Here is a 24,629-nt window from a genome sequence, read left to right as displayed (position 1 = left end):
CCGCGCGAGGCGAAGGTCCCGAGTTCGAGTCTCGGTCGGGCACACAGTTTTAATCTGCCAGGAAGTTTCATATCGGCGCACACTCCGCTGCAGAGTGAAAATCTCATTCTGTATACAATATTTACACCAGCAGAGATACATCATAATAAGAGTGAACAGAATGATTTTATTTATTTATATGACCCGAAGACTACTTTCTGCAGTATATGATGGGATTCATCATCAGCAAACCGGTACTCCTTACAGTGTTCGATCATAAGTGCCTATGAGACCGCGCGATGCACATCCTTAGTTTGCCTCTGTCTCACCTACATCTACATGGTATGCATACACCTTCGATCTCAGCCCTGAGCCCTACAATCTGCACAATCTGTGAACCACTCCCCTTGTCTTTCATCAGGCCAAGAATCTTCCTGCTCTGAGGTGTTATGCCATAAGGATTATCTGCCGCATATCCAGACTTGTCGAATTCCTTGGAACTGCAACTAATTACTTCGTACTTTCTCTCACGCAGTAGATGAAACTGTCCAACCTATATCAAGAAAATTGACACCAATGAAATGTTGTTTTCCAAGCTTGCTGTGGGGTCAGTAGACCCTGAGTTTGGACAAATCCAGTACACAGACTGATATAGACAGTCTTCATTAACTCTACTGAAGCCTCAGCCATTTCCACAGTGGCTAGTTCTTCACTGAAAATTGTGGCCTACTTAAAAATTTGGCCTGATCACGTAATTTCGTACACCATAATGCACATCCCAACAGTGAAGTGAATAAATATGGCAGCTGTTTCTAACATTATCCGTTGTTTTGTCGAAAACAAAATTATTTATTAATTCACAAAAATCACACATCACAAGTATCCCTTTCAACCGGGAATGCTGCTTCAAGAAGATGCCCAACCTGAAACACTGCCAGGGGCTTCTACATTGCATCTCTGCTTATACCCCAGCGTCATAATCAGCTTGGGGAAGGAAACATTTTTCGGGACGCAGCAGCGAGTCACTGTTCTCATTTAGCAAATCGGTGTGATACTCAAGGACATATCCCCTATCAACACCATCAGGCGCAATGACGATGTTATCCTTAAGTCACATAATTTCATCTTCTTACAGCTATCGGAACCCTGCAGATGGCACAGTTCGTTAAGTGCCTTGTCTGTGGAGATTGTTAACTCCTACGTAAAGGATGAAAGTCAAATGTGAGCTGGCCCGTACTCCTCCTCATTCAGTCACCAGTTGTTCACCTTAGCACATCTCTAGACACACTGTTAAAGTCACCTGCTATTCCTGAATTCGAAAAAAGCAACAAATCAACAGTTCAAATGTCTCATCTCTTTTAACGTTGTGTCCCATGAAAGCCCCGACGCTGTGTAATTGGAGACGGAAGACTACTGTCTGGCCACGATAACTTGACGATTTCGCTAGTGCTGCCAGAAGCGTAGAAAATCGGCAGTACTTGAAAGATATTCATTTGTCTCCGAGCGCTGCCAACGTCAAGCTGCCGCTAAATATGAAGTATTACGAAAGGCTTGCGAGCACTTACTAGTAACTTCTGCAAGTACTTACTGATGTTTTTACATTAGAACAAAAACTCAAGCTGACTTCTTCAAGCCACTGGGGCAAGTTTATGTCATGAACTTGCTGCAAGTACGTTTTGCAGAGGTGCAGTTATTCTTCAAAACCAGAGCAGTCGACCTTGCTGTTGCATTATTATTAATGAATAAAAATCGTGACGAAACATAAACATAAAAAACAGAAAATGTTTTAAAGAGTGCATATTTAGTGACATTCATTCAACTAAAATCAGAGGACTTCACTCAGATGAAATACTTTGAGGATGTTGTGTGCAAATTTCTAACATGTCTTGTCTAATGTATAATCAAAAATTCGACAAAAGGAAGCAAAAGTGTGGCGTGGTATGTCACTAAGAGACTGTGTTTTAATTACTCTTCCATTTCTACTAGCAACATTTACTACTTTTATCACAAATGTAGAACATTTGTGTTCACTGTAACATTAAAAAAATCAGCTAAATTTAAAGACGTCTGTACCGCCAATCTACTTTCTCTTCTGGTGAAACAAATTGGCTGGTAAACTCATTTCGCAATTCCTTCACTGTTGGTGCCAATTACATGTGTTTAGGTGTTCCAATGGAACATCTGTTTTGGCCCACCTGTCCTTGTGCCATTCTTCTTTTCGACACTGATATTTTCGCACCGTTACTGAACACATACAACTTCTGTAACTTCGAGAAAAACTTCGACGGAATAACAAATTCGGCAAGTTCTTGCAGGAAGATGCAAAAAGCTAGGACGAATTTTCAGCCCACCGCGGAGTACGCGCTGATCTGAATCTCCTGACAGATTAAAACTGTGTGTCGGACTGGGACTTCAACTAGGAAACCCGGTCTTGTGCGTACTTTTAATTTGTTAGGAAGGTTCATGCAAAAACGGTTTCCATTAACAAGCCAACTTCTTGAAGTTTACAAAACCGGAGGACATCGACGGAAGGGAGGAGGGGGAGGGGGGGGGGGGTTGCAGATATGCTGGTTCCTAATATTCCACCCAGTTCTGTGATTGTGTGGAAAATGCGCCATACCACAGCAGGAAGTTCGACAGAATGCCCAACAATTATGATTTCAGGATTACAATGTGAGAATGGTTGCGAGACAGGCAAATAAACTGCAACAAAACAATGAGAGAGGCTGAACTGTTATCTAAAATAAAGGCAAACAAACCTGCCGTGAAAGTGTACGTCGTGGATAAATTCGCTCAGAGCAGAGACTCCAAAGCAGTCCGTCTACCACCCTACAGCTGCGAAATAACTGTCGATGAAATTATCATCAACAAGACACTCTCGAGCAATGATGACGATATGGAATCAAATACAGATCATTTTGACAGTTCTTTCAGGCACAGTCAAGTACATTTTGTAAACATTACTGTTGTGCTGTATTTCCAGAAATGCAATTTTGACTTTCGATTCTTAGTGTGATTAAGTTGTACATTCATCTACTTTCAAATTTCATTCTGTCGATAAATAAATAAGATGAAGAAGGGATCGGTTGGTAGGACATGTTCTGAGGCATAAAGGTATCACCAATTTAGTAATGGAGGGTAGTGTGGAAGGTAAAAATCGTAGAGGGAGACCAAGAGATGAATACACTAAGCAGATTAAGAGGAATGTAGGTTGCAGTAAGTACTGGGGGATGAAGAAGCTTGCACAGGATAGAGCTGCATCAAAACTGTCTCAGGAGTGAAGACCACAACAACGAGAAGTTGTAGTTAAGACTCTCGACCAAGAATATCTCAAAAAATTTGGTGATTTCTGATCCGACCGAAGTGTCAGTTAAGCGGATAAGATTTCCGCGAGTGCCTCCTTCGATTTCATAGTAAGCACAAAACCTGGGTAATGGTGGCAGCACTGCTACAGGCAGCCGATGCCGCCCCTCCCTCGCCACTCCTCTCCCCTCTGCAGCCGCAATGCAGGAGCACGGCTGTCCCTGACAGCCACCGCGCCAATCGTCAACATTTCGTGAACAAATGGGAAGTTCCATCTGTACGTCTGCCTCGATGCAATGTAGCATTACCCTCTAAACCACGGATGTAGGAGCCTGCCCGCGCTCCTCGTCCATTATGGCACTGCCTGTAACTTTGTTGGTGAAAACAGTTTTTCCGGGAAACGTAATACTACGGAGTCTCTCCATCAGATCGACGTATTGCTTTGGAAAGACCCCTGTCATCAGGAAATGTGGCTTGCGTGATGTGCATATCCTGCTACTGCATCATCTCAGCAAGTTCCTGAAGAGGTGCTTGCATAAATTGTTGAGAATTCTTGGTGTCATTTACTTGGGAAATGAAATGTGTTTTTCTACATTATCAGGTATGATACTGACCTTTTCATTCTCCAACCTAAGAGCGCTCAAACCCTCCACAAGAAATTGAGATTCGTAGCCACTCAGATTATGGAAGAATAGTTTGTGCTTCAAGTTGCACTCATTGTGAGCTGAACCATGGTACTTCCCCATTAGTTTACAACACGTGGAGTGTCCGCTTTTCAATCTAAAGGCAGGTCACAAATGTAACATGTATCTGGTTGCTTTTATAAGGCGACATTCTCTTGTGAGCTGGCCATTGGGATGTTTTTGCTGTAAAGGCCATCAACATTTCACGCAAGTTTTTGAGCTCAGGGAACAACCATGTTGCAGGATTGTCCTCGACTTATGAGTGAAATTTGTTGTGACTTATGTGACATGAGAATACGACCTGGTTATCTGTTGCATATGCGACGTGTCGTTCTGTGAAAGTGGTGTGAGACGCACTGGGATCACCTTCACAATGTGCCACACTAACTAGTAAGCACTCAGAGCCAGAGTACACAACAACGGGATATTCTTTCTGATGGTGGACGTTATTAAAACTTAAAAGCTTTTTATCATCGGTGTCGATATACACTTGTACTGGCTCCTGGCCTGAGCAGTCAGTCAGAAGTGTTTCTTAATACTCACGCTTGGAACTGAGGCAAAAGTGCCTCGCGCCATGGTGTTTCGACATTTGGGTGGTAAATAGGCACGACATAGTTTTGACCCAGATGCAGTGCAGCCTCTCCTTTTCAGAGACTAACAACAAATCGGCGTGTTGAGGGCGCTGACCAGCTACTTCTGAAAAACAAAGGGGTCCAATTACTTTATGCTTCACATCCTCTACGTGCGGATGGTAAACGTGAAGTGAGTAATTAGTGTGGTAGATCTGGGGTCATGATGGGCAATGAGATCCCTTCAGATTTATAATGCCCGCAGATGTTACTTGCGCAGAGTCTTGTGTGGTAGGTCTGGGGTCATGATAGGCAATGAGATCCCTTCAGATTTATAATGCCCACAGATGTTAGTTGAGCAGAGTCTTGTACGGTAAAGAAGCAATTGAGAGGGTGTTGTTATGGGTGGCCGGTATCCTCTTTCTACAACAAATGTACACATGTATTAATACAGTTCTTCATTTACAAGACCAGGAATCAGTTACTTATCTAGAATAGAGTTCATGCGTTGCGGTACAAGCTGATCAGTAACAATCCTCTTGCAGACAGTATCGGTAATCCTGCTATTACAAACTTTAGTCTTTCTACAGTCACTAATATGGTTGCTATGTACTATCGTAGCCTGAGATAAACTACACCTGTACTGCGAAAGAACTGACAGACGCAAAACTGGAGTGTGAGTCAGTGAAGGGAGGCCCTCTGGTCAGTGGAGGCAGCCTTATGGAACCATGGAACATTGCACTGAAATGCGGGACGATCTGCAACGAATTGACGCATGGTGCAGGGAATGGCAATTGAATCTCAATGTAGACAAGTGTAATGTGCTGCGAATACATAGAAAGAAAGATCCTTTACCATTTAGCTACTGTATAGCAGGTCAGCAACTGGAAGCAGTTAATTCCATAAATTATCTGGAGTGATTTAAAATGGAATGACCATATACAATTAATCGTCAGTAAAGCAGATGCCAGACTGAGATTCATTGGAAGAATCCTAAGGAAATGAAGTCCGATAACCAAGAGAGTAGGTTACAGTACACGTGTTCGCTCTCTGCTTGAATACTGCTCACCGATGTGGGATCCCTACCAGATAGGGTTGATAGAAGAGAGAGAGAAGATCCAACGGAAAGCAGCGTTTGTAAACTTCTGAGTACTCCGTCCAGCAAGCTCTGAAACTTTTCCGGTGAATTTTTTAATCAGCACACCACTCTTCTGAATTGGCAATGTTCCCATGGTACCGAAAACGCTGTTTTGTGTCGATCGGCCGGCCGAAGTGGCCGAGCGGTTCTAGGCGCTTCAGTCTGGAAACGGGCGACCGCTGCCGTCTCAGGTTCGAATCCTGCCTCGGGCATGAATGTGTGTGATGTCCTTAGGTTAGTTAGGTTTAAGTAGTTCTAAGTTCTATGGGACTGATGGCCTTATATGTCAAGTCCCATAGTGCTCAGCGCCATTTGAACCTTTGGTTATTGTGTCGATCGTGTGGTGCGACTTCTATCTGGTGATGACCAAATCCACTGTTGAAAAATATTTGCATTCCCCTGAATGATCCAAGATTTCTTTGTCGTTTCGCAAAGGCTGGAAGTCCGTTATGGTGTACGCATATAGATGCCTGCAATCGCAACGAAACCTATATTTTCGAATTTCATCCGTTGATTGTTTTTCACACAACGACTGTTCCTGCCCCGAATGGACTATTGCTTTCTTCATTTATTCCGCTTTTCATCTGCTGATCGATAAACTCCTCCAAAATTTGCTGCGAGTGCCTAGGTATCCTGCACGGTTTGCTGTAGACAGGTGACTCAGTTCCCGGTGTTAATGCAGTGCTGTGTAATATGTGTAGCTGATAATGGCTCTTTTGGACGAAATAAATCCTTAGATTGCAAAAGCAACTTTTTCATCCATTCCCTATTGCCTCCCTGTAGGTGCTTCACTTTTTCTCGTAATGCCGTTTCAATAACGTTCAGTGACTGTCAGTGGCCGACATCCCTCATGTCCTATTCTTCTTCCTCCAGGATATCTATATTAGCGTTTAACAATCCCTTTCTTAATCCTATGTCCTCTGCGCTAACATTGCCTATAGAAACAGGTACCTTCTTTTCAGGCTTTATTTCTTGTACGCATACAATACCTCTTTTAAATAAGCAACCCCATGATGTAATACTTCATTCTCTTTTAACGGTTCCATGCACAAAATTCCCACGGCCAAACTAGTCTCAAGACTAACACAACGTGATTTCCCACTAGGCTCAGATACAGAATCGTGCGAATCAAGTTTAGTGTGGTTTAATCGTTTCGTCTTCCACGGCAGACTCTCCTCACGATATCGCTACCCTGGGAATGGCTTCAACTAACTAAAAGTTTTATCAGTCTGGTTCCACCCCATGTTGCCGAAGATCGATTATGGCACAATGCTGATACAAAAAATGTAATTCTAGAATCATGTCGTCGCGCTCACATACGTGTGGCACAATCTCTACACATTGTTTTAATTGAACCATATCCACGCAAAAGTCTATGTCCAGAGATCCTGATCGTGTGATGTCTTTATCCCCACTCCACGCAATCTATTTTGTGGTGGGTCCCATTGCTTACGTTTCGCCTGATCACTATTGGCGATCGACACATGCGCCCCTATGTCCTATAGTATCCGCCCTTTATCCTACAGTTACTCTTATCTCACAGTCCATCTCTGCATACGATTTCGTAACATCCAGTCTCACTGGGAACGACCTAGGTGGACCTGGGGTTCCCGTTGGCATTTAACATCTTATCCTTACCCGATCTTATTTCTAAAACTACTGCATTCTCTTACTTTATGAGCATCACCCTGTGGCTGGCGACACTGCTTCCTTGCGTGCCCTGCTCGTCCACACCTGAAATATTTCATACTGGCTACCAACCACTATCCGCTTACCCCGCATTCCTTTCGAAAAGTCGATCTCAAGCTCTGTAGTTATCTGTACAGCTGTGCGAAAACCCGTCGGATCCCCTGTCTGCATGTATCTAATTTCCTCATGCAACCCTCTAAAAAAGCAACCTCTTAAAAAGCATCTGCTCAGCTTCTTACAAAATAATTTCATTGACTGCAGCACTCTGTCCTAACTCACAGATGTAGCCATTAATTTTCCCTATCTTATCCGCAAATTGTTCCACACTTTCCGTATTTTTCTTAATTATTGCCCCTAATTGTCCGCTATAGTGTGTGGCACTATTTCGTTCTGTATATCTCTAAGTTAACGCATCTTTAAAACCTTCCAATGTTGTGGCTCCCTGAAGAGCATCTGATACGGTACATAAGTTTCAGCTTCCCTGTTAGTCTCAATTTTGCAACACTCAATAATTCCTTATCAAACCAACCTTCCACCTGAGACAGATTTCCAGTGTCTCCCACAAACATCAGCACATCCTCAGTTACCTTACAAGGAAAAGGAGCAATTAAACGTGCCACTGAGAACTCTACACCGCTTTGTGACGATCGCGTTTTTATGAAAGACACGCAGTTCTTTGTTAGTTGTGGTACCTTTCTAAAAATGTGCGTATGCTTTGGGTCTCTGCTTCTATCGAAGCTTTGTCCTTGTCAAAACTCATTTTGAGAAGAAAATGGTCAAATGGATGGGACTTAACATCTGAGGTCATCAGACCCCTAGACTTAGAACTACTTAAATCTAACTAACCTAAGGACATCACACATATCCAAGCCCGAGGCAAGATTCGAATCTGCAACCGTAGCAGCAGTGCGGTTCCAGACTGAAGCGCCTAGAACCACTCTGCCACAGCGGCCGGTCCCCATTTTGAGAACTATCATTGACGAGATAAGAAAAGACGTCTAATTACGAGCTATTTCAACTCCTGTCATTGCCTAGTCATATGCCCCCAACGATTGCACGTACAGAATTTTACTGGAAATGATTCCGTATACGGTGTTGAGTGCCCATCAAGGTTACACTGTGTACATCTAACAGACACTAACCAACCGTGACTTCCATTACCTCTAGAACTAGACAAATCCACTGTTTCTCTACTCGCAATAAAATCTACTGTACAAAATGTACGACTGCCGAACTTTTTTCCATGTACAAAGCGCAATAAAAATTATTGGGACTGACCTTTTCGTAGGCTGTATGTTCAGATGTCACTCTAGGAAGGCAACATCATTGTTCTGACACCTGTATTAGATACCCTTCGATTTCCACCCGTGCTGGCCGGAGTGGCCGAGCGGTTCAACGCGCTACAGTCTGGAACAGCGTGACCATTACGGTCGCAGGTTCGAATCCTGCCCCGGACGTGGATGTATGTGATGTGCTTAGGTTAGTTAGGTTTAATTAGTTCTAAGTTACAGGGGACTGATGGCCTCAGAAATTAAGTCCCATAGTGCTCAGAGCCATTTGAGCCAGACAGACGCCCAGCATTGCTGACAGTGTAAAGTGCGGCGTCGAATGCCGCTGTCAGCGAAGTCCCAGGCAGCGACCGACTGCGGCCTCGCTCCCGTGAGCGGGCGGCTCCCTGCTCTGGCGACGGTTCTCTCCCTACTCGGGGCAGGCTGCCCCACCCCGTGCCCGAACAGCGGAACCTGTACTGCATTCCAGTAGGCCACCCTGGCTGTCACGTGCTTCTGGTGTAGCAGGCTACACTACTGGCCATTACAATTGCTACACCAAGATGAAATGGAGATGATAAACGAGTATTCATTCGACAAATATATTATACGAGAAAAGACATGTGATTACATTTTCACTCAGTTTGGGTGCATAGATCCTGAGAAATCATTACCCAGAACAACCACCTCTGGCCGTAATAACGGCCTTGATACGCCTGGGCATTGAGTCAGACAGAGCTTGGATGGCGTGTACAGGTACAGCTGTCCATCCAGCTTTAACACGATACCACAGTTCATCAAGAGTAGTGACTGGCGTATTGTGACGAGCCAGTTGCTCGGCCACCATTGACCGGACGTTTTCAATTGGTGAGAGATCTGGAGAATGTGCTGGCCAGGGCAGCAGTCGAACATTTTCCGTATCCAGAAAGGCCCGTACAGGACCTGCAACATGAGGTCGTGCGTTATCCTGCTGTAGGGTTTCGCAGGGATCGAATGAAGAGTAGAGCCACCCGTCGTAACACATCTGAAATGTAACGTCCACTGTTCAAAGTGCCGTCAGTGCAAACAAGAGGTAACCAATGGCACCCCATACCATCACGCCGGGTGATACGGCGGTATGGTGATGACGAATACACGCTTCCAATGTGCGTTCACTACGATTTCGCCAAACACGGATGCGACCATCATGATGTTGTAAACACAACCTGGATCAACCCGAAAAAACTACGTTTTGCCATTCGTGCACCAGGTTCGTCGTTGACTACACTATCGAGGGCGCTCCTGTCTGTGATGCAGCTTCAAGGATAACCGCAGCCATGGTCTCCGACCTGATAGTCCGTGCTGCTGTAAACGGCGTCGAACTGTTCGTGCAGATGGTTGTTATCTTGCAAACGTCCCCATCCCTTGACTCAGGTATCGAGACGTGGCTGCACGATCCGTTACAGGCACGCGGATAAGACACCTGTCATCTCGACTGCTAGTGATACGAGACCGTTGGGATCCAGCACGGCGTTCCGTATTACCCTCCTAAACCCACCGATTCGATATTCTGCTAACAGTCATTCGATCTCGACCAACGCGAGCAGCAATGTCGCGATACGATAAACCGCAATTTCGATAGGCTGCAAAATGGTTCAAATGGCTCTGAGCACTATGGGACTTAACATCTGAGGTCATCAGTCCCCTAGAACTTAGAACTACTTAAACCTAACTAACCTAAGGACAGCACACACATCCATGCCATAGGTGAGATTCGAACCTGCGACCGCATCGGTCGCCATAGGGTACAATCCGACCTTTATCAAAGTCGGAAACGTGATGGTGCGCATTTCTCCTCCTTACACGAGGCATCGCAACGTCGTTTCACCAGGCAACGCCGGTCAACTGCTTTTTGTGTATGAGAAATCGGTTTGAAACGTTCCTCATGTCAGTACGTTGTAGGTGTCGCCACCGGCGCCAACCTTGTGTGAATGCTCTGAAAAGGCAATCATTTGCATATCAAAGTATCTTCTTCCTGTCGGTTAAATTTCGCGTCTGTACCACTTCATCTCCATGGCATAGCAATTTGAATGGCCAGCAGTGTACATGCTCCAGACTATGTTCGTTTAGGGCTTAAGGCACATGCTATAAATACTTATGTGGTGACAAGTGAGGACAGGCTTTCTGTCTTCAGCTAGCATATTGCATTTCTGTGGCGTATTTTTGATTGAATATTGTTAATACCCTACATATTTAGATGAAACTAATGGACAAGTGCAATAATTTGAATGCTGCAGATTACTGCCTGTTTCCTAAAGAAATGACGCATGCTTTGTGAAATATTACAGACAACTGTCACAAGCCATCGCGTGTTTATTTCCAAGTGTCTCTAATACAACAGGCATTTTCAGTTGGATGAAGACTGTGAGGTTGATGGACCACATCGTAACGAACAGTGATGTGAAGGTTGTAAAGATAATACAAATGTTTTTTTTCTTACTGTGAGTTCTTATTACTTTCACATATAGGATTAATTTGGAATAACCTGTTGGTAATGATGGGGCCCACTCCCTTTCCTCTATTTGTATTTATCTTAATTATCGTGCTAAACCAGTAGCACATCTGTACGCTCTTTGAATAGATGCCAATAGAACCACAGTGAGGCAGACACCATTTTTTTGTGTCAAAAATTACCATAATTATAATGACAGTTACCACTTAACGCTAAAAGCATAACAATAAGTGATACCATGGTAGTTAGCTATCTTGCTTATAAATTACTGTAATTATCTTGACAATTATTGGCCATTAATTATCATTATGGCAGTAACTGCGAATTAATTACATCATAAATTAACAAAACTTGGGCTAGAGCAACTTACGCTAAGGATAAGACTTTTGTCGCAGAACCGGCCTACATCGTCTACTGTTATCCGCACAGCTGCCGAAAGTTGTTACTCATCAACAATGCTGTAGCTCTGTCCCGTAAAAGAACGAACTGCCAATTACGGTAAAAGAGCCCGACGCTTTTTAAATTTTCAAACTTTTATTGCGAACACTAGCTCCCTCCTCTTACTCAGTGGACACCTCAGCAAAGATGTTCCTATTGCGCGAGCCCTGAAACATGGGTATCCGATAAAAATAATTATGTATGGTATTTCTGTCGATGCGTTACTGGTTAACCTAGAATCACAGGTACAAGGTGTAATGCTCCATAACATCAAATCTCGTGCATGATATACGCCGCCGAAATCTGAGTGTCTCGTCACCTGAAGACCACTCGAAGCGGCGCATATTCTCAGACACTTCACAACAGTGACAGGTGCCAAGCTCAGTTTAAAGAGGACTACCTCATTAAACATCGGACAAGGCACTAACATTACTGACAGCATAAACTAGTGCAAAACTGTCACACCGCAAAAATTACTTGGTCTCTGTTTAAATGCAATTTCCTGTCAGATTATAGCCTCCAACTGGAGAAACACTAAACAAAATAAGTTTTGAAAACAGCGACATCGATTTACTTCAAAAAGTGAAGATGATGGACCTGTCAAGTAGCAAATACACTACGGCACTCAGTGCACACACTGCCTGTGTCAGACTCACTGCCTTTTCCTGGTTCTCATTGAGAGACAATCAGACACACACACTCCACCATTTGCAAGTGGAGGCTTACTCTTGTGAGAGTGATATGTAAGTGGCAATCGATTTCAATTAATTGCATAAGAAAGAAGTAAGAAAGCAAAAGCCAAGTCTAATCCAAATTCAATTTCTCAGACATGAGCCCTAAAGTACTGCGCCACCGACGAAACTTTAATTATCTAAACAGCAAAGCAGACAAACTAAAACTACTTACCAACACCAACATTTACAGAATCCTGACTTCTACAGTGCGCTGTAATCGAATCGAAGAGAAACACCCTCAATCAAAGTGGAACATCGTTTGGAGAAATTTGCACAACGCTCACTTCACATTGGCCGTGAAATCTGCCAAATTTCCGACCAAAGGAAAACTGCACAAAATGTACCTTAGTCAAGCTAAGTACTGCATTATATGCAGAAATGGTGATACATTAATCTACAGGTAGTGGACACGTAGGTGATACGTGGAATCTCCTCCATCAGAAATTGGCAATGATCGAAAGGACAGCCACAGCAAATGGAGACTGAACTGATACAAGAGGAAAAACTGAGATAACAGATGTCAAAGAACAACACCATAATCTAGATGCTAGCGCGTACTTCAATATCTGCACGGTGTCATGGGTATTACTGCAAGTATTGCAATTGGTAACTGAGATTCGTGACCCAAACAACACTACACCAGTATTAACGGCACCTGTAGACGAATAATTATAGCACTACAAATGGTACGTTTTTAGGTTAGGTAGTACATCCAAATACATTTTGCAAGAGCGAGTTATTGATGCTCATCTTCCCCTGGGCAACAGGTCATGGTGCTGAACTGTGAATGCATGAATGCAAAACAGCCAGTGTTTACTGACAGGCATAGTCCAGTTAGTGGTGCTGTTACAGATGTGCAGAAAACATCAGGTCATAAGGGTTGTGTCGTATTTGTGAGGAGAGTGTTTCATGCCGAGAAAAAAAAAACAGCCAGCACACTGGTGTGTGTACATATTAGGGCACTACACATAAAAATATCTGCACTTGCTCCTATTATACCTTGTACAACATATCACTGAGAAGCAAGTTATTATCACTGGCCTATTTAACACACACTCAGGCAACAAATGTATGGAATAGCGATAGGAACATATACATATGGCAGTAGCATCACATACAAAAGGTATAAAAGGACATTGAATTGGCAGAACTATAATTTGTACTCAGGTGATTTTTGTGTAAAGTTTTCCGACATACTTATGGCCGCACAACGGGAATTAACACACTCTTAAGGTGAATGCTAGTTATAGCTTAAATTTCGGAAATCGTTAGGGACTTCAATGTTCCGAAATCCATAGTGTCAGTAATGTGTAGAGAATACCAAATTTTTGGCATAACCTCTCACCGCAGACAACGCAGTGGGCGAGGCCTTCACTTAACGACCGAGGGCAGCGGCGTTTGCGTAGGTTGGTCACAAGCAACACTGCGTGAAATAATCGCAGAAATCAATGTGGGACGTAGGATGAATATATCTGTTATGAGAGCGAGGGTTAATATGGCGTTAATGAGCTGTGGCAGCAGACGACCTACGACGAGTGGCTTTGTCAACAGAACGACATCGCCTGCAGCGCCTTTCCCGGGCTCGTGACCGTAGACATCTGGAAAATCGTGGGCCGGTCAGATGGGTCCCGACTTCAGTTGGTAAGAGCCGATGGTAGGGTTCGAGAGTGGCGCAGACCCCAGGAAGTCGTGGGCCCAAGTTGTCAAGAAGGCACTGTGCAAGCTGGTGATGACTCCACAATGCTGTGGTCTGTGTTTCATGTAATGGTCTGAGTCCTCTGGTCCAACTGCACCCATAACTGCAAAACGTTATGTTTGGCTACTTGAAAAACATTCAGCCCTTCATCGACTTTTTGTTCCCCACCAACGATGAAATTTTTATGTAACACAATGCACTATGTCACCAGGCCACAACTGTTCGCGATCGGGTTGAAGAACACACTGAACAGTTTGAGCGAATGATTTGGGCATTCATATCGCTTGACGTGAATCTCATGGGAAGCTTAATGGACATAATCGATAATTCAGTTCGTGCACAAAATCCTGCGGCAGCAACACTTTAGCAGTTATTGACGGCTACAGCGGCAGTATGGCTCAGTATATCAGCAGGGGAACTCCAACTACTTGTTGAGTCCATTCCAAGTCGAGCTGCTGCACTGCGCCGGGTGAAAGGATGACAGACAGGATATGAGAAGGCGACACATGCCTTTTGTCACTTCTGTGTGTACTGAACACGAACACTGGAAAATCACGACATATGCCAACGGTACGGAAAGCTTTGCAACATGCAGACTGTGATGATGTCATAAATACAAGAAGAAGGAAAACAAAAACAAGGTGATGATCAACTCCTGGACATGGTGCTGCTGTTGCTCTAGCCTGTGAAAAAAAGAACTGCTAATTACCGTCGGAAAAAAGAAACTTTTATAATGTGCAGAACAACAAATAATTGTTTTGTTGCTGCTTGATGTGAATTTTTCTGTATTACGTTGGAAAACATACAGTTACTATTAATAAATTACATTTGAAAAAAATCTTGCAACCACTGTGAATCAAGACAGCGAGAGATTGTGACGTCCATTATACCACAGGTTGTCACCTATCTGTAATAGTAGGAGAAATGTCGGTAGCCCCATCACGTAATAGCGCAGGCACACACTATGCAGATTTTTAGCGAAACCGATTTTGACTGCGGAAGTCTACACTCCGTTACAGAAAGAAGTAGGTTAATAATTCAATGAGTAGTGGAACATACGTGTCCCAGCAATGTATTATTCTCTCAATCCGCGTGGGTCCAGGACTGGGGTTCTGGTGAGATGAGGCAGGGATAGGAGATGAAAGGGACTGTCAGCTGAACACTGCAGGAATAGGAGGACATGCGTGTGTTTGGCCTGTGAGCTCTGGGTGTCGGGGATTGTGATGCTTGACAGAGTACGGTGGGAAGGTATCTGGGCGCGTGGCAGCGGAATACTTATCCCGGACGAATTGGGCGACGGTGTTCAAGCGGGAATACAGTATAGTTTGTTGCTAAGGGCCCTGGGTGTACTGGAGGACAACAGTAGTAAAAGACGTTATAAAGTCAATGGTAAGGAGAGGTAGAGGGGAGCCGATTGGACGCTGTGCTGCATCGATATGGCAAATGGGGATGGCGACTTCAGGTAAAAGCAAGACGAGGTTTTGAGTTTCAATTATTGCAATACGTGGAGTTGCTTTTTACAGGGGTTAATTAGATTTGCAATAAGAACAAATGGTGTGAACTTTAGAATCTTGGTTGAGATGTCCGTCAGTGAATAGTCGTTGCAGGCAAAAATGTGATTGGGCTCGGGAACAGAAGGGTTCAAACGCTGTGAACGGTAACAAATGGAGGGGCTCTTGACTGTGAAGTGTTCGACAGCTGAAGTAGATTCTGAAAATATGGAAAAGGGAATGTGGGACCTGCGTTTAAGCAAGTATGGAGGGGGATTGGATTCATCGAACTGAACATCAGAGTAGATGTTAATTTTCCATTCAATCGTCTCCGGTGTAATCTATCTGAAGTATTAGTCCAATAACCGCAGCACTGAGGGTCAGTAAGAGTCGAAGTATTCGCGTTTGGTTGACTCGCGTGGGACTTGGTGGGGCTCGGTGAGCGAAGGCTGCAGCATAGGATTTGTACAGCGAAGAGAACTGATGTAAGGATTTTAGGACTTTGCTATAACAGAGTATATACCAGATATTCATTGAGATATATTTAGCTCAGATATGTAACTCTTTTTTGTTCAAGGAATAGAGATTTCGGATTGAGGAATTTCCATTCAGACTGAGTTCAAACAGAGCTATATATGAAGTTAGCGACCTAACAGGACTGGAGTCTATGGATCTGGCGACGTCTTATCTATGTGGTGATCTTTCGCTTCTGGCATGAGTTGAATGGAATCGTCTTCATAAATGTGGCCAAAAGTTCAGCAGTGCAAACGCAGAGTACTTTGATTGCGAACGCAGGTGTTTCATTTCCATCAACAATTTTCTATGCTTTGTGATACCTTTCACGTAACTTTTTGAAAGCAGAGTGTACAAAAAAATAAAACTGGCAGTGTGTGCATCGTTAGCTACTGGATGCAACTTCCAGTTAGATCCCTCTTTCTCTACGCTCTAAGGCAACAAGTAACGCTCCTGCTGCCAGTTACCGAACACGGGGAGCAAACATATATCTTGGAATCTTAGCTGGGCTACAGCAGCTACAATGGTGAAAAATCAGTAAAGATTTATTCACTAATTTCTATACGTTGGCTACCTCTACCCAGACAGAAAAAAAATATCCAAAAAATTGGACACAAATGTTTTGTTGCTATTTTAGACTCCCCTAATCTACTTTTAAGTAATAACTTTAATGAAAACATTTGGTTACATTATGTTTCTATTTCATGTCTATATGGGACTTTGTTGGCGAGGTGACTGTACAAAGCACTGTTTCCCAATGGAGCGTACATTCTGTTTCAGTGAAGAGCTAACGGGCAGCATATGCAGCAGCCTTCCCATTGTGTGCGACGCCCTAGCCGATACCAATACATTTCCTGGAAACCCCAGCATCTACTACATCTGTGTCAGCGACGACGGGGTTGAAATTTACCCCTCTTTGTACAGATGCCCACACGGAGGAATTTACAACCCGAGCACCTACCAGTAAGTGCACTACGTTAGCTATCAGCAGAACACACCTGCTTCAGTTAAAACATTGTTGCTGCGTATGGCATGAGACGACTTTTATTGGCGCTTTTAGTCTACGACACAAGAAAAACTGTGTAATATTAGTTCTAAAAAAAAGTGGCTAATGCTTTTCATTATTTTGATAGACAATCTTCTACAGCTGACTCTGGAAAACACAACTTGCGAAATCGTCTGGTGCACACTACAACAATATGGTGCTGAGGGGTGTGATGTGGAAATCGCTGGTAGAACAACTGAAACATTCAGTTTAGGTTCTTTGCAAGGCTACCATTGTGATATTCCCCAGAGTTAAAACATAGAAGGAAAATTAGTGTTATTATCACAATGCTCGTTAAGTAATGAATACAATAAGCTACTATGAAATATATTGTGAAATGTGAGGCAGAACGTGCTCCTAAAATGGATGATAAGTAATTTAATCACCTTGTCTCATCAAAGTACTAACAAGGTGAGAATATATATAAAACTTCAGATCATTGTGGAAACCCGTTTGCTTTTACTGACAAAATGAATAACTCGTAGCAAATATCCCACGCTTTCGTCCTCGCCTTGACACATCCTCCTTGCAGATAAGCAAGCCAGGTGGTCTCATTCTCTGTCTCCCATCATTTCTTCTTTAATTATTGCGATTGCGAGTTTGGTGGTCCTTGCCCGCAAAGTGTTTCTTTCCAGACAGTAACATGTGTACCAAGTTTAGCTGAAATCAATGCAGGGGTGTAGTGGGAGCTTTTTACCTAAGTCTCCACCCGTGTACACACGTCACATATATTTGACATATTTCACAAATATTTGTAAACAATTTTATCTGTATCTCTAGCGAATTTCACCCTGTGGTTTAGTTTTCAGGCAGATCCATGTCCATAACGTCTTATCTTCTATCCACAATGATACGGTATAATTTTGCAGCTACACTCAGTGACATGTATGGATACTGTATGAGTAATTTGTTGGGAGTGCAGTTGGTAGTAATGAAATAATAAATTAAAACTTCATTCATGATACGGCAGTTTTTCACGTATCCAGTGTTTATGATGTCATATCTATTGAAATATGTGTCGTACAATGATATAATTTTCGGCGTACGTTCAGTCGTATATGTGTATACTGTCTGAAATACGTGTGACGAATAGAGTCAGTAATAAAAAAGTCGTCTCTGTTGCGGTAGTTTTACTGTATAAAATCTAAACCAAACTCTGCACGAACAGGAAATGAAGGTCCAACGGTACCGACCGACGGCCGTGTCATCCTCAGTCTAAAGGCGTCACTGGATGCGGAAACGAATGGGCACGTTGTCAGTACTCGGCTCTCCCGGTCGTATATCAGTTTACGAGACTGGAGTCGCTACTTCTGAATCAAGTAGTTCCTCAGTTTGCCTCACAAGGGCCGAGTTCAACCCGCTTGCCAACAGCGCTCGCAGACCGGGTGGTCACCGATCCAAGTGCTAGCTCAGCCCGACAGCGACTTAATTTCGGTGATGTGACAGGAACTGGTGTTACCACAGCGGCGAGGTTGTTGGAAGTTCTACTGTATGACAGCGAAAATGTATTAAGCGATTAAATTTTTTTCTTTCATAATTTTGTACGAGGTATAAACGAGAAAAGTGTCGTCAGAGTTTGATATTATCGTTAAAGTTTGTTGCAAGTAACAAAGTGATCTCATTCTCCAATATTGGATGAAAAGATCTTTTATCCGCGCGTCACGGACTGCACTGCTCTGTCACGTCAACCCCGTAGATACACAAGTGGTTCTGACCCACACAGTGATTCTTTCCAGGCAGTGGGCGATATGTGTGGGCCCTACCAAGTTTGGTTCAAATCTTTCTAGTAGTTCTGGAGATTTGGAATAGACATACTACATTATTATAATATGCGTGGTTTTCCTGAACAGTCGCAGTACGCTATTTAAAATGGGTAATTGTGAAAACTGGTTGCTGAAACAACGAGAAACAGAGCTTCTCATCTACTCAAAAATCTGTACCTCATCCCCAGCATACACGTCCTGACAGGCAGGCAGGCACTCCGTCTTCAGGCCACAAGCGGTTCATCGGGACCATCCGACCGCCGTGTCATACTCATTGAGGATGCGGATAGGAGGGTCGTGTAGTCAGCACACCGCTCTCCTGGTCGTTGTGATGGTTTTCTTTGACCGGAGCCGCTACTATTCGGTCGAGTAGCTCCTCATTTGGCATCACGAGGCTGAGTGCGCCCCGAAAAATGGCAACAGCGCATGGCGGCTGGCTGGGTGGTTACCCATTCAAGTGCCAGCCACGCCCGACAGCGCTTAACTTCGGTGATCTCACGGGAACCGGTGTATCCACTGCGGAAAGGCCGTTGTCCTGTTGGCAGGGTCATTATTTTTGGAAGGCAAAACATACTCTCCCTTTCGTTGACTTTCCCAATTTTGCATTTGGTGGATATGTGACGTTGCTTGAAAATATCAGTTTGATTTAATCTCTTGTACCAAAACCAGTAACTTAAAATTAACAGTTGGTCGATCTTCCAAATAGTAGTTGTCAGAGGTACACTTATGCGATTTGTATCTGGTGCACTGCGTCTCATTCACGATCAGATACCTCCTTTAACTTAAGGGAAAGATGCTGTATATTTTGATTCCCTGCGCTTTTTGAACTGATAGTGCTTACTTCTACAAAATAATTTTTGATGTAAAATATTATTTCATCCATTTTCGACGCCACTATAATGCTAATGCGCTCCTAGTGACGGATCCACACCTCTCCCATTTTTTCACTGAATGTGATAGCAAGGCACGCGAGAAAAGTACTACAATTGAATCTCATCCATAGAAAACTACTAATGTATTGGAACAAGTGGATTATGTTGGAAAAATCATGAAGAAATACTGAGAATCTCGAATAGTCGCTTGCTATCGCGGAAACACTGCGGTGTGACATATTTTAAATGAAGTAATTATCGTGTGGATTACAAAGTTTTTTAGTAGTACTTGATTTCGAATTATAGGTACAGGCCATCTTCAGATACCCTGAGACAGAGGAGCTAAACGAAAAAATAAGGTGTAGAAAAATATCTCGAATCACGGCATCACAAAAAAGACATATAGACTACATTATATCTGTTGTATACTAGATACAGTGGAGAATTTGTTTATCCATGACCGCTAATACCGGCATGGCGTGTACACTTAAAGGCTTATTGTTCCAAGAAAGCACAATAAAGAAGTCATACGAGCATGTGTGAGCTCTCCAGCTGCTTCATATAGCACGTCCACTGTACTGGCCTAAAATATCTGATAAGACTTCGGAAAGGAACTTTGAAACAGCTTTCAAAAGAATTTTGTAACACACATACGCAAAAATGTTTATTAAAGTGTTTTAACAAATAAATTGTACTCAAAACTTACAGAAAAGTTTCATTGTAAACTGTTTCATGTGTAAAGTAGTTGTATATTTAGATTTTTTCTCACTATTCCAGACGTTACTAGCACACTCTGGCCCTTCACAGTATGCAGTCGGTTTTGTCCCTCAAACTTTCCATGGGGTACAGGTCGAGCGATCAGAGTGGCCAAATCATTCGCTCCAACTGCAGGACGTTCACCAAACCAGTCACGATCAACTGTCGCCCGGCGACGTGGTGCATTGTCGTCCATAAAAACTGCATCGTTGTTTGGGTACATGAAGTCCATGAATGACTGCAAATAGTCTCCAAATAGCCGAATATAACCAGTTCCAGCCCATGATCGGTTCAGTTGGACCAGAAGACCCAGTCGACCCAAACCGTGTAACAACAGCCCACACCATTATGGAGCCACCAACAGCTTGAACAGCGCCTTATTATCAGCTAGGGTCCGTGGCTAGGCTTCGTGGGCTCTGCGCCACTCTCACCATCTAAAGTCGGCACTCATCTGACCAGGCCGCGGATTTCCAGTCGTCTAGGCTCCAATCCATTCGGCCAAGAGTCCAGGAGAGGAGTTGCATGCGATGCCGTACTTTTAGCAAAGGAACTCGCGTCGGTCGTCTGCTGCCACAGCCCATTAACGCCAAATTTCGCCGCTCTCTCCTAACGGCTATGTTCGTCGTACGTCCCACATTGATTTCTTTGTTTATTTCAAGTAGTGCTGCTAGACCGTTAGCTCTGACAACTCTAAGCAAACGCCGCTGCTCTCGGTCGGTACTGAAGGCCGATGGCCATCGCAGTGTCCATCGTTTGAGGTAATGCCTGACACACTATTGACACTGTGGATCTCGGAATACTGAATTTTCTACCGATTTCCAGAATGGAATGTCTCATGTGTCTAGCTCCAACAACCACTCCGCTTTCGCAGTCTATTAATTTCTGCAATTCACTGCCCTTTTATACCTTGAGAACGTGACAGTACCGCCGTCTTTATACGTGCGTATCGCTACCACATGACTTTTGTCAGCTCAGTGTATACAGTATATGAAGGCGCCGTAGCAGACAGACAGAGTTATGTGACCTTCTTAGTTGCTTTCCTACATCTAGAGGATAAATTTTCTCATCAGTTAAAGTGTAAAATCTATGTAAGAATCAATTCTTATAGACAAAAGTTTTTTCGCATTCGTCCCTTTTCTAACATGTATTGAGTTTCATTTGGTACGGTACAGTGTTTATTTCGTTTTCCATTTTCATCCCCTCCCGCCTGAATGGGGTCCATACCCGTTATATGACTGGATACTGACCAACGTTAGTGTGGTCCATAAGGCGAGTTCCTTAATAGTGTTGCAGACTTCCACCAACACAAACATGCAGCTTGCGTTGCTGTTTCCAGATGGCGGTTCAAACAAATCAAGCAAATTCGGATTCCATAATGACTGAAGTTCGGTGAACGCTCTTTTCGTCCAGTGGCAAACAATAATTTTCTTCAAAGGGTGACAAACTTCACCAACGTCTTTACAGAGACTGAACAAAAGTGCATACACAAAAACAGGTCATTCTGGACGATATGTACTCAGATACAGTACTGAGTATCTGATGCAAATCTCTTGTGAAAATGCTTACATGCCTTGGTGGAGAATTCAACGAGGCGTTTCTCCAGTTCAATGTGTACGTCAGACTGTGTTTTATAATACTGCCCGTCCGTTCAAACGTTTGTAATGCCCTTGTGGTTGTCTGGGAGGAGACAAATTGCTCCTGCAGTTGGGCACAAACTCAGGGCACATTAATTTAAAGATAATATAGAAAGATGCAGTAAATCATAGAAAACGTAGAATAATGAAGCGAAAATGTGAAAGAAGAGATCGTTAAGGATAAATAAAATCTAAGGATACGATGACGTATGTATCGGTGCTCCTTGCCAGTATGAAATTTGTCACAGATGTGTTACCGAAAAGAAAATAATAATAAAATAAATGGATCAGTTTTGTATACTGTTACATTTACTGACATAGTGTTTCATACATTTTTGATTATCTATGAGTTTTAGTCTTACGTCACTGAAGAGAAATAGAACAGAAAGCTCTTTCTAAAATGTCTAAAAGCAGTAGATTCAGTTCACAATCTAAATATCTGAAAGTCGCTTGAAGTTGATATTTTACGGTTTACCAAGTTTCTTTACACTTCATAACAGTTTAAATACCCTTAATACTGTTTTGGTATATAGTAAAAAGGTCTAGTACCTTTAGATTCGAATGGAAAACTCTCGGATTTGATTCAACACGTTGGTCGGATTTTGAATTAAAATTTTCACTATAAGAAATGACAGTTACTGTGAAAACGTCTTTGTCAAATGGATAAACAGATGATCAGGCTGGTTTCCAAGTCTTTCGGGTTTGTACTGCTAGTGAAGTTGTAAGAATGAGAAAACAGCAACGACATGAGTGTGCAAATGTTAGTGAAATGCTTCGTTAAGGAGGCGAGAAGTGTATCGAAACCATTGAAAAACATTTTCATGATGATAGCTTCCTTTTAAAACAGCCGGCCGCGGTGGCCGTGCGGTTCTGGCGCTGCAGTCCGGAACCGCGGGGCTGCTACGGTCGCAGGTTCGAATCCTGCCTCAGGCATGGGTGTGTGTGATGTCCTTAGGTTAGTTAGGTTTAAGTAGTTCTAAGTTCTAGGGGACTTATGACCTAAGATGTTGAGTCCCATAGTGCTCAGAGCCATTTGAACCATTTTTGAACTTTCAAAACAATTTGCTGGAAGTCTGGTCATGCATTCGCTGTCTAAAATAGGAACCTGAGGACAACTGAGGCTAATATAAGAATCAGAATGTGAAATTCCAGAAATTGAATGAGAGAATATGATAAGAGAAGTAACCAAGCTTAATTTAGAAGAGGCTGGTAAAGTGTAATGGTAAATTAGTGAGATTTATGGCAAAATGATTATAGGATATTGAGATAATCAATTAATGTTCAACCACTATAAGCAGAAAAATATTAGAGGAACAGAAGAGGAAGTAGTTAAGGATGGGGGCAGACAATTTTTAACAATTGGGCACCCACAGCTAAAATTTTTATACATGATTGACTGACAATTCATAAAGTACTGCAGGTGTTTAAGCTATTGTAATATAAAAGTGAACGAAAAGTCCAACAGTCCACTGTAGCTGTACTTCCTGAAGCCGAATAGAGATCCAAACATCCCGCTTCGCAATTTTTAAGTTGCAGTTCTTAGTGTATATCTGTACAGAATTTTCTTATAAATTAATGCTTTGATAAGGGAGAATTGAAGTTGTCTGAGATATCTTAAAGTAAAGGATGAAAAGACTCAAACATGGAATAAAACATTACGCATGTAGTGAGGCAACTAGGTGTGGATCACATACGAACAACAGAGAATAAATACGATCTTTAATTTCATACCAAAAGAAAGGTACTTACTAATGCTACGTCATGTGGTATAGGGATCACTTACAGAATGCCACAGAGTAACAGTTGGCGTGGCTAGGTAAAGTTCTCAGTACTCCTCAATTGATAAAACCGTCATCAATGATGAATGTCATGTTTAATAAACGAAAGAACAAAATTGGGAACCAGACACTGATTCTTGAGTGAAACAGTATCTAAAATAAAAAAGAGATGAGGACAGTCCCGAAGTAATGTGGACCAACTGCCAAAAAGGGACTGAATTGTGTTAAAATCACGAACTGTCATCATTTTCCCAATTAAAATATGTTCCTGTCGGCCTATCCTAAGCAACAGACAATGTTCCTCATAAACGTTATCTAGGAGAGTATTGGGTCGTTGAGTGATTGAAGAATAAAGTGAAGTTGGTGATGAAAACTAGTAAAACTGATGTAGTGAATAAACTGAAAAATTATTTTTAATATGTTTTGGAGGCCACTAATGTCCGAAAGGAAAAGCTTTTGCTGCCAATCAAACTTACCGAAAGCGGGCACGATTACGTGTATTCGTCACCAATACGGCAGCTGACAACAAAAGCTACGAGCGTCCAGTGTACAGTCGAAGCGTGTGCGGTGACTGCCGTCTGGGTGCTGAGACGGTGACGGAAACTGCAGGCACCCGGGCAACAGGGAAGACAAGAGAAGCACGCTGCTAGCGGTCTGCAGACGAACTGCCGTCACCACGCAAACTATTGAACTCGGTTCTCTGTATTACATAAAACCCGCTGTACTGTATGAATTCTCAATGTCAATCAATCAATAAAGGTGGGTGATACGATACTGTGAGAACATTTTC

At 43.0% G+C, this 24,629-nt stretch overlaps 1 protein-coding gene across 7 annotated transcripts in view; it reads left to right on the top strand.

The window, feature by feature from the left end:
* The window catches only part of LOC126266854 (mucin-5AC-like), a 622,221-nt gene that overhangs the window by 65,651 nt on the left and 531,941 nt on the right, over window positions 1-24,629 (top strand). For 3 of the 7 annotated variants that reach the window (XM_049971467.1, XM_049971469.1, XM_049971470.1), the window contains exon 4: window positions 16,772-16,954. The exons of the other annotated variants lie outside the window; for them this stretch is intronic. In XM_049971467.1, coding sequence (XP_049827424.1) covers window positions 16,772-16,954 — 183 coding nt within the window. The remainder of the gene's footprint in view (window positions 1-16,771; window positions 16,955-24,629) is intronic. 7 annotated transcript variants of the gene reach the window in all.

This window comes from Schistocerca gregaria, chromosome 4, assembly GCF_023897955.1.
Source record: "Schistocerca gregaria isolate iqSchGreg1 chromosome 4, iqSchGreg1.2, whole genome shotgun sequence".
Taxonomy (NCBI): domain Eukaryota; kingdom Metazoa; phylum Arthropoda; class Insecta; order Orthoptera; family Acrididae; genus Schistocerca; species Schistocerca gregaria.
The sequence above is the reverse complement of the archived record's forward strand: the minus strand, read 5'-3'. Positions and strand labels throughout refer to the sequence as shown.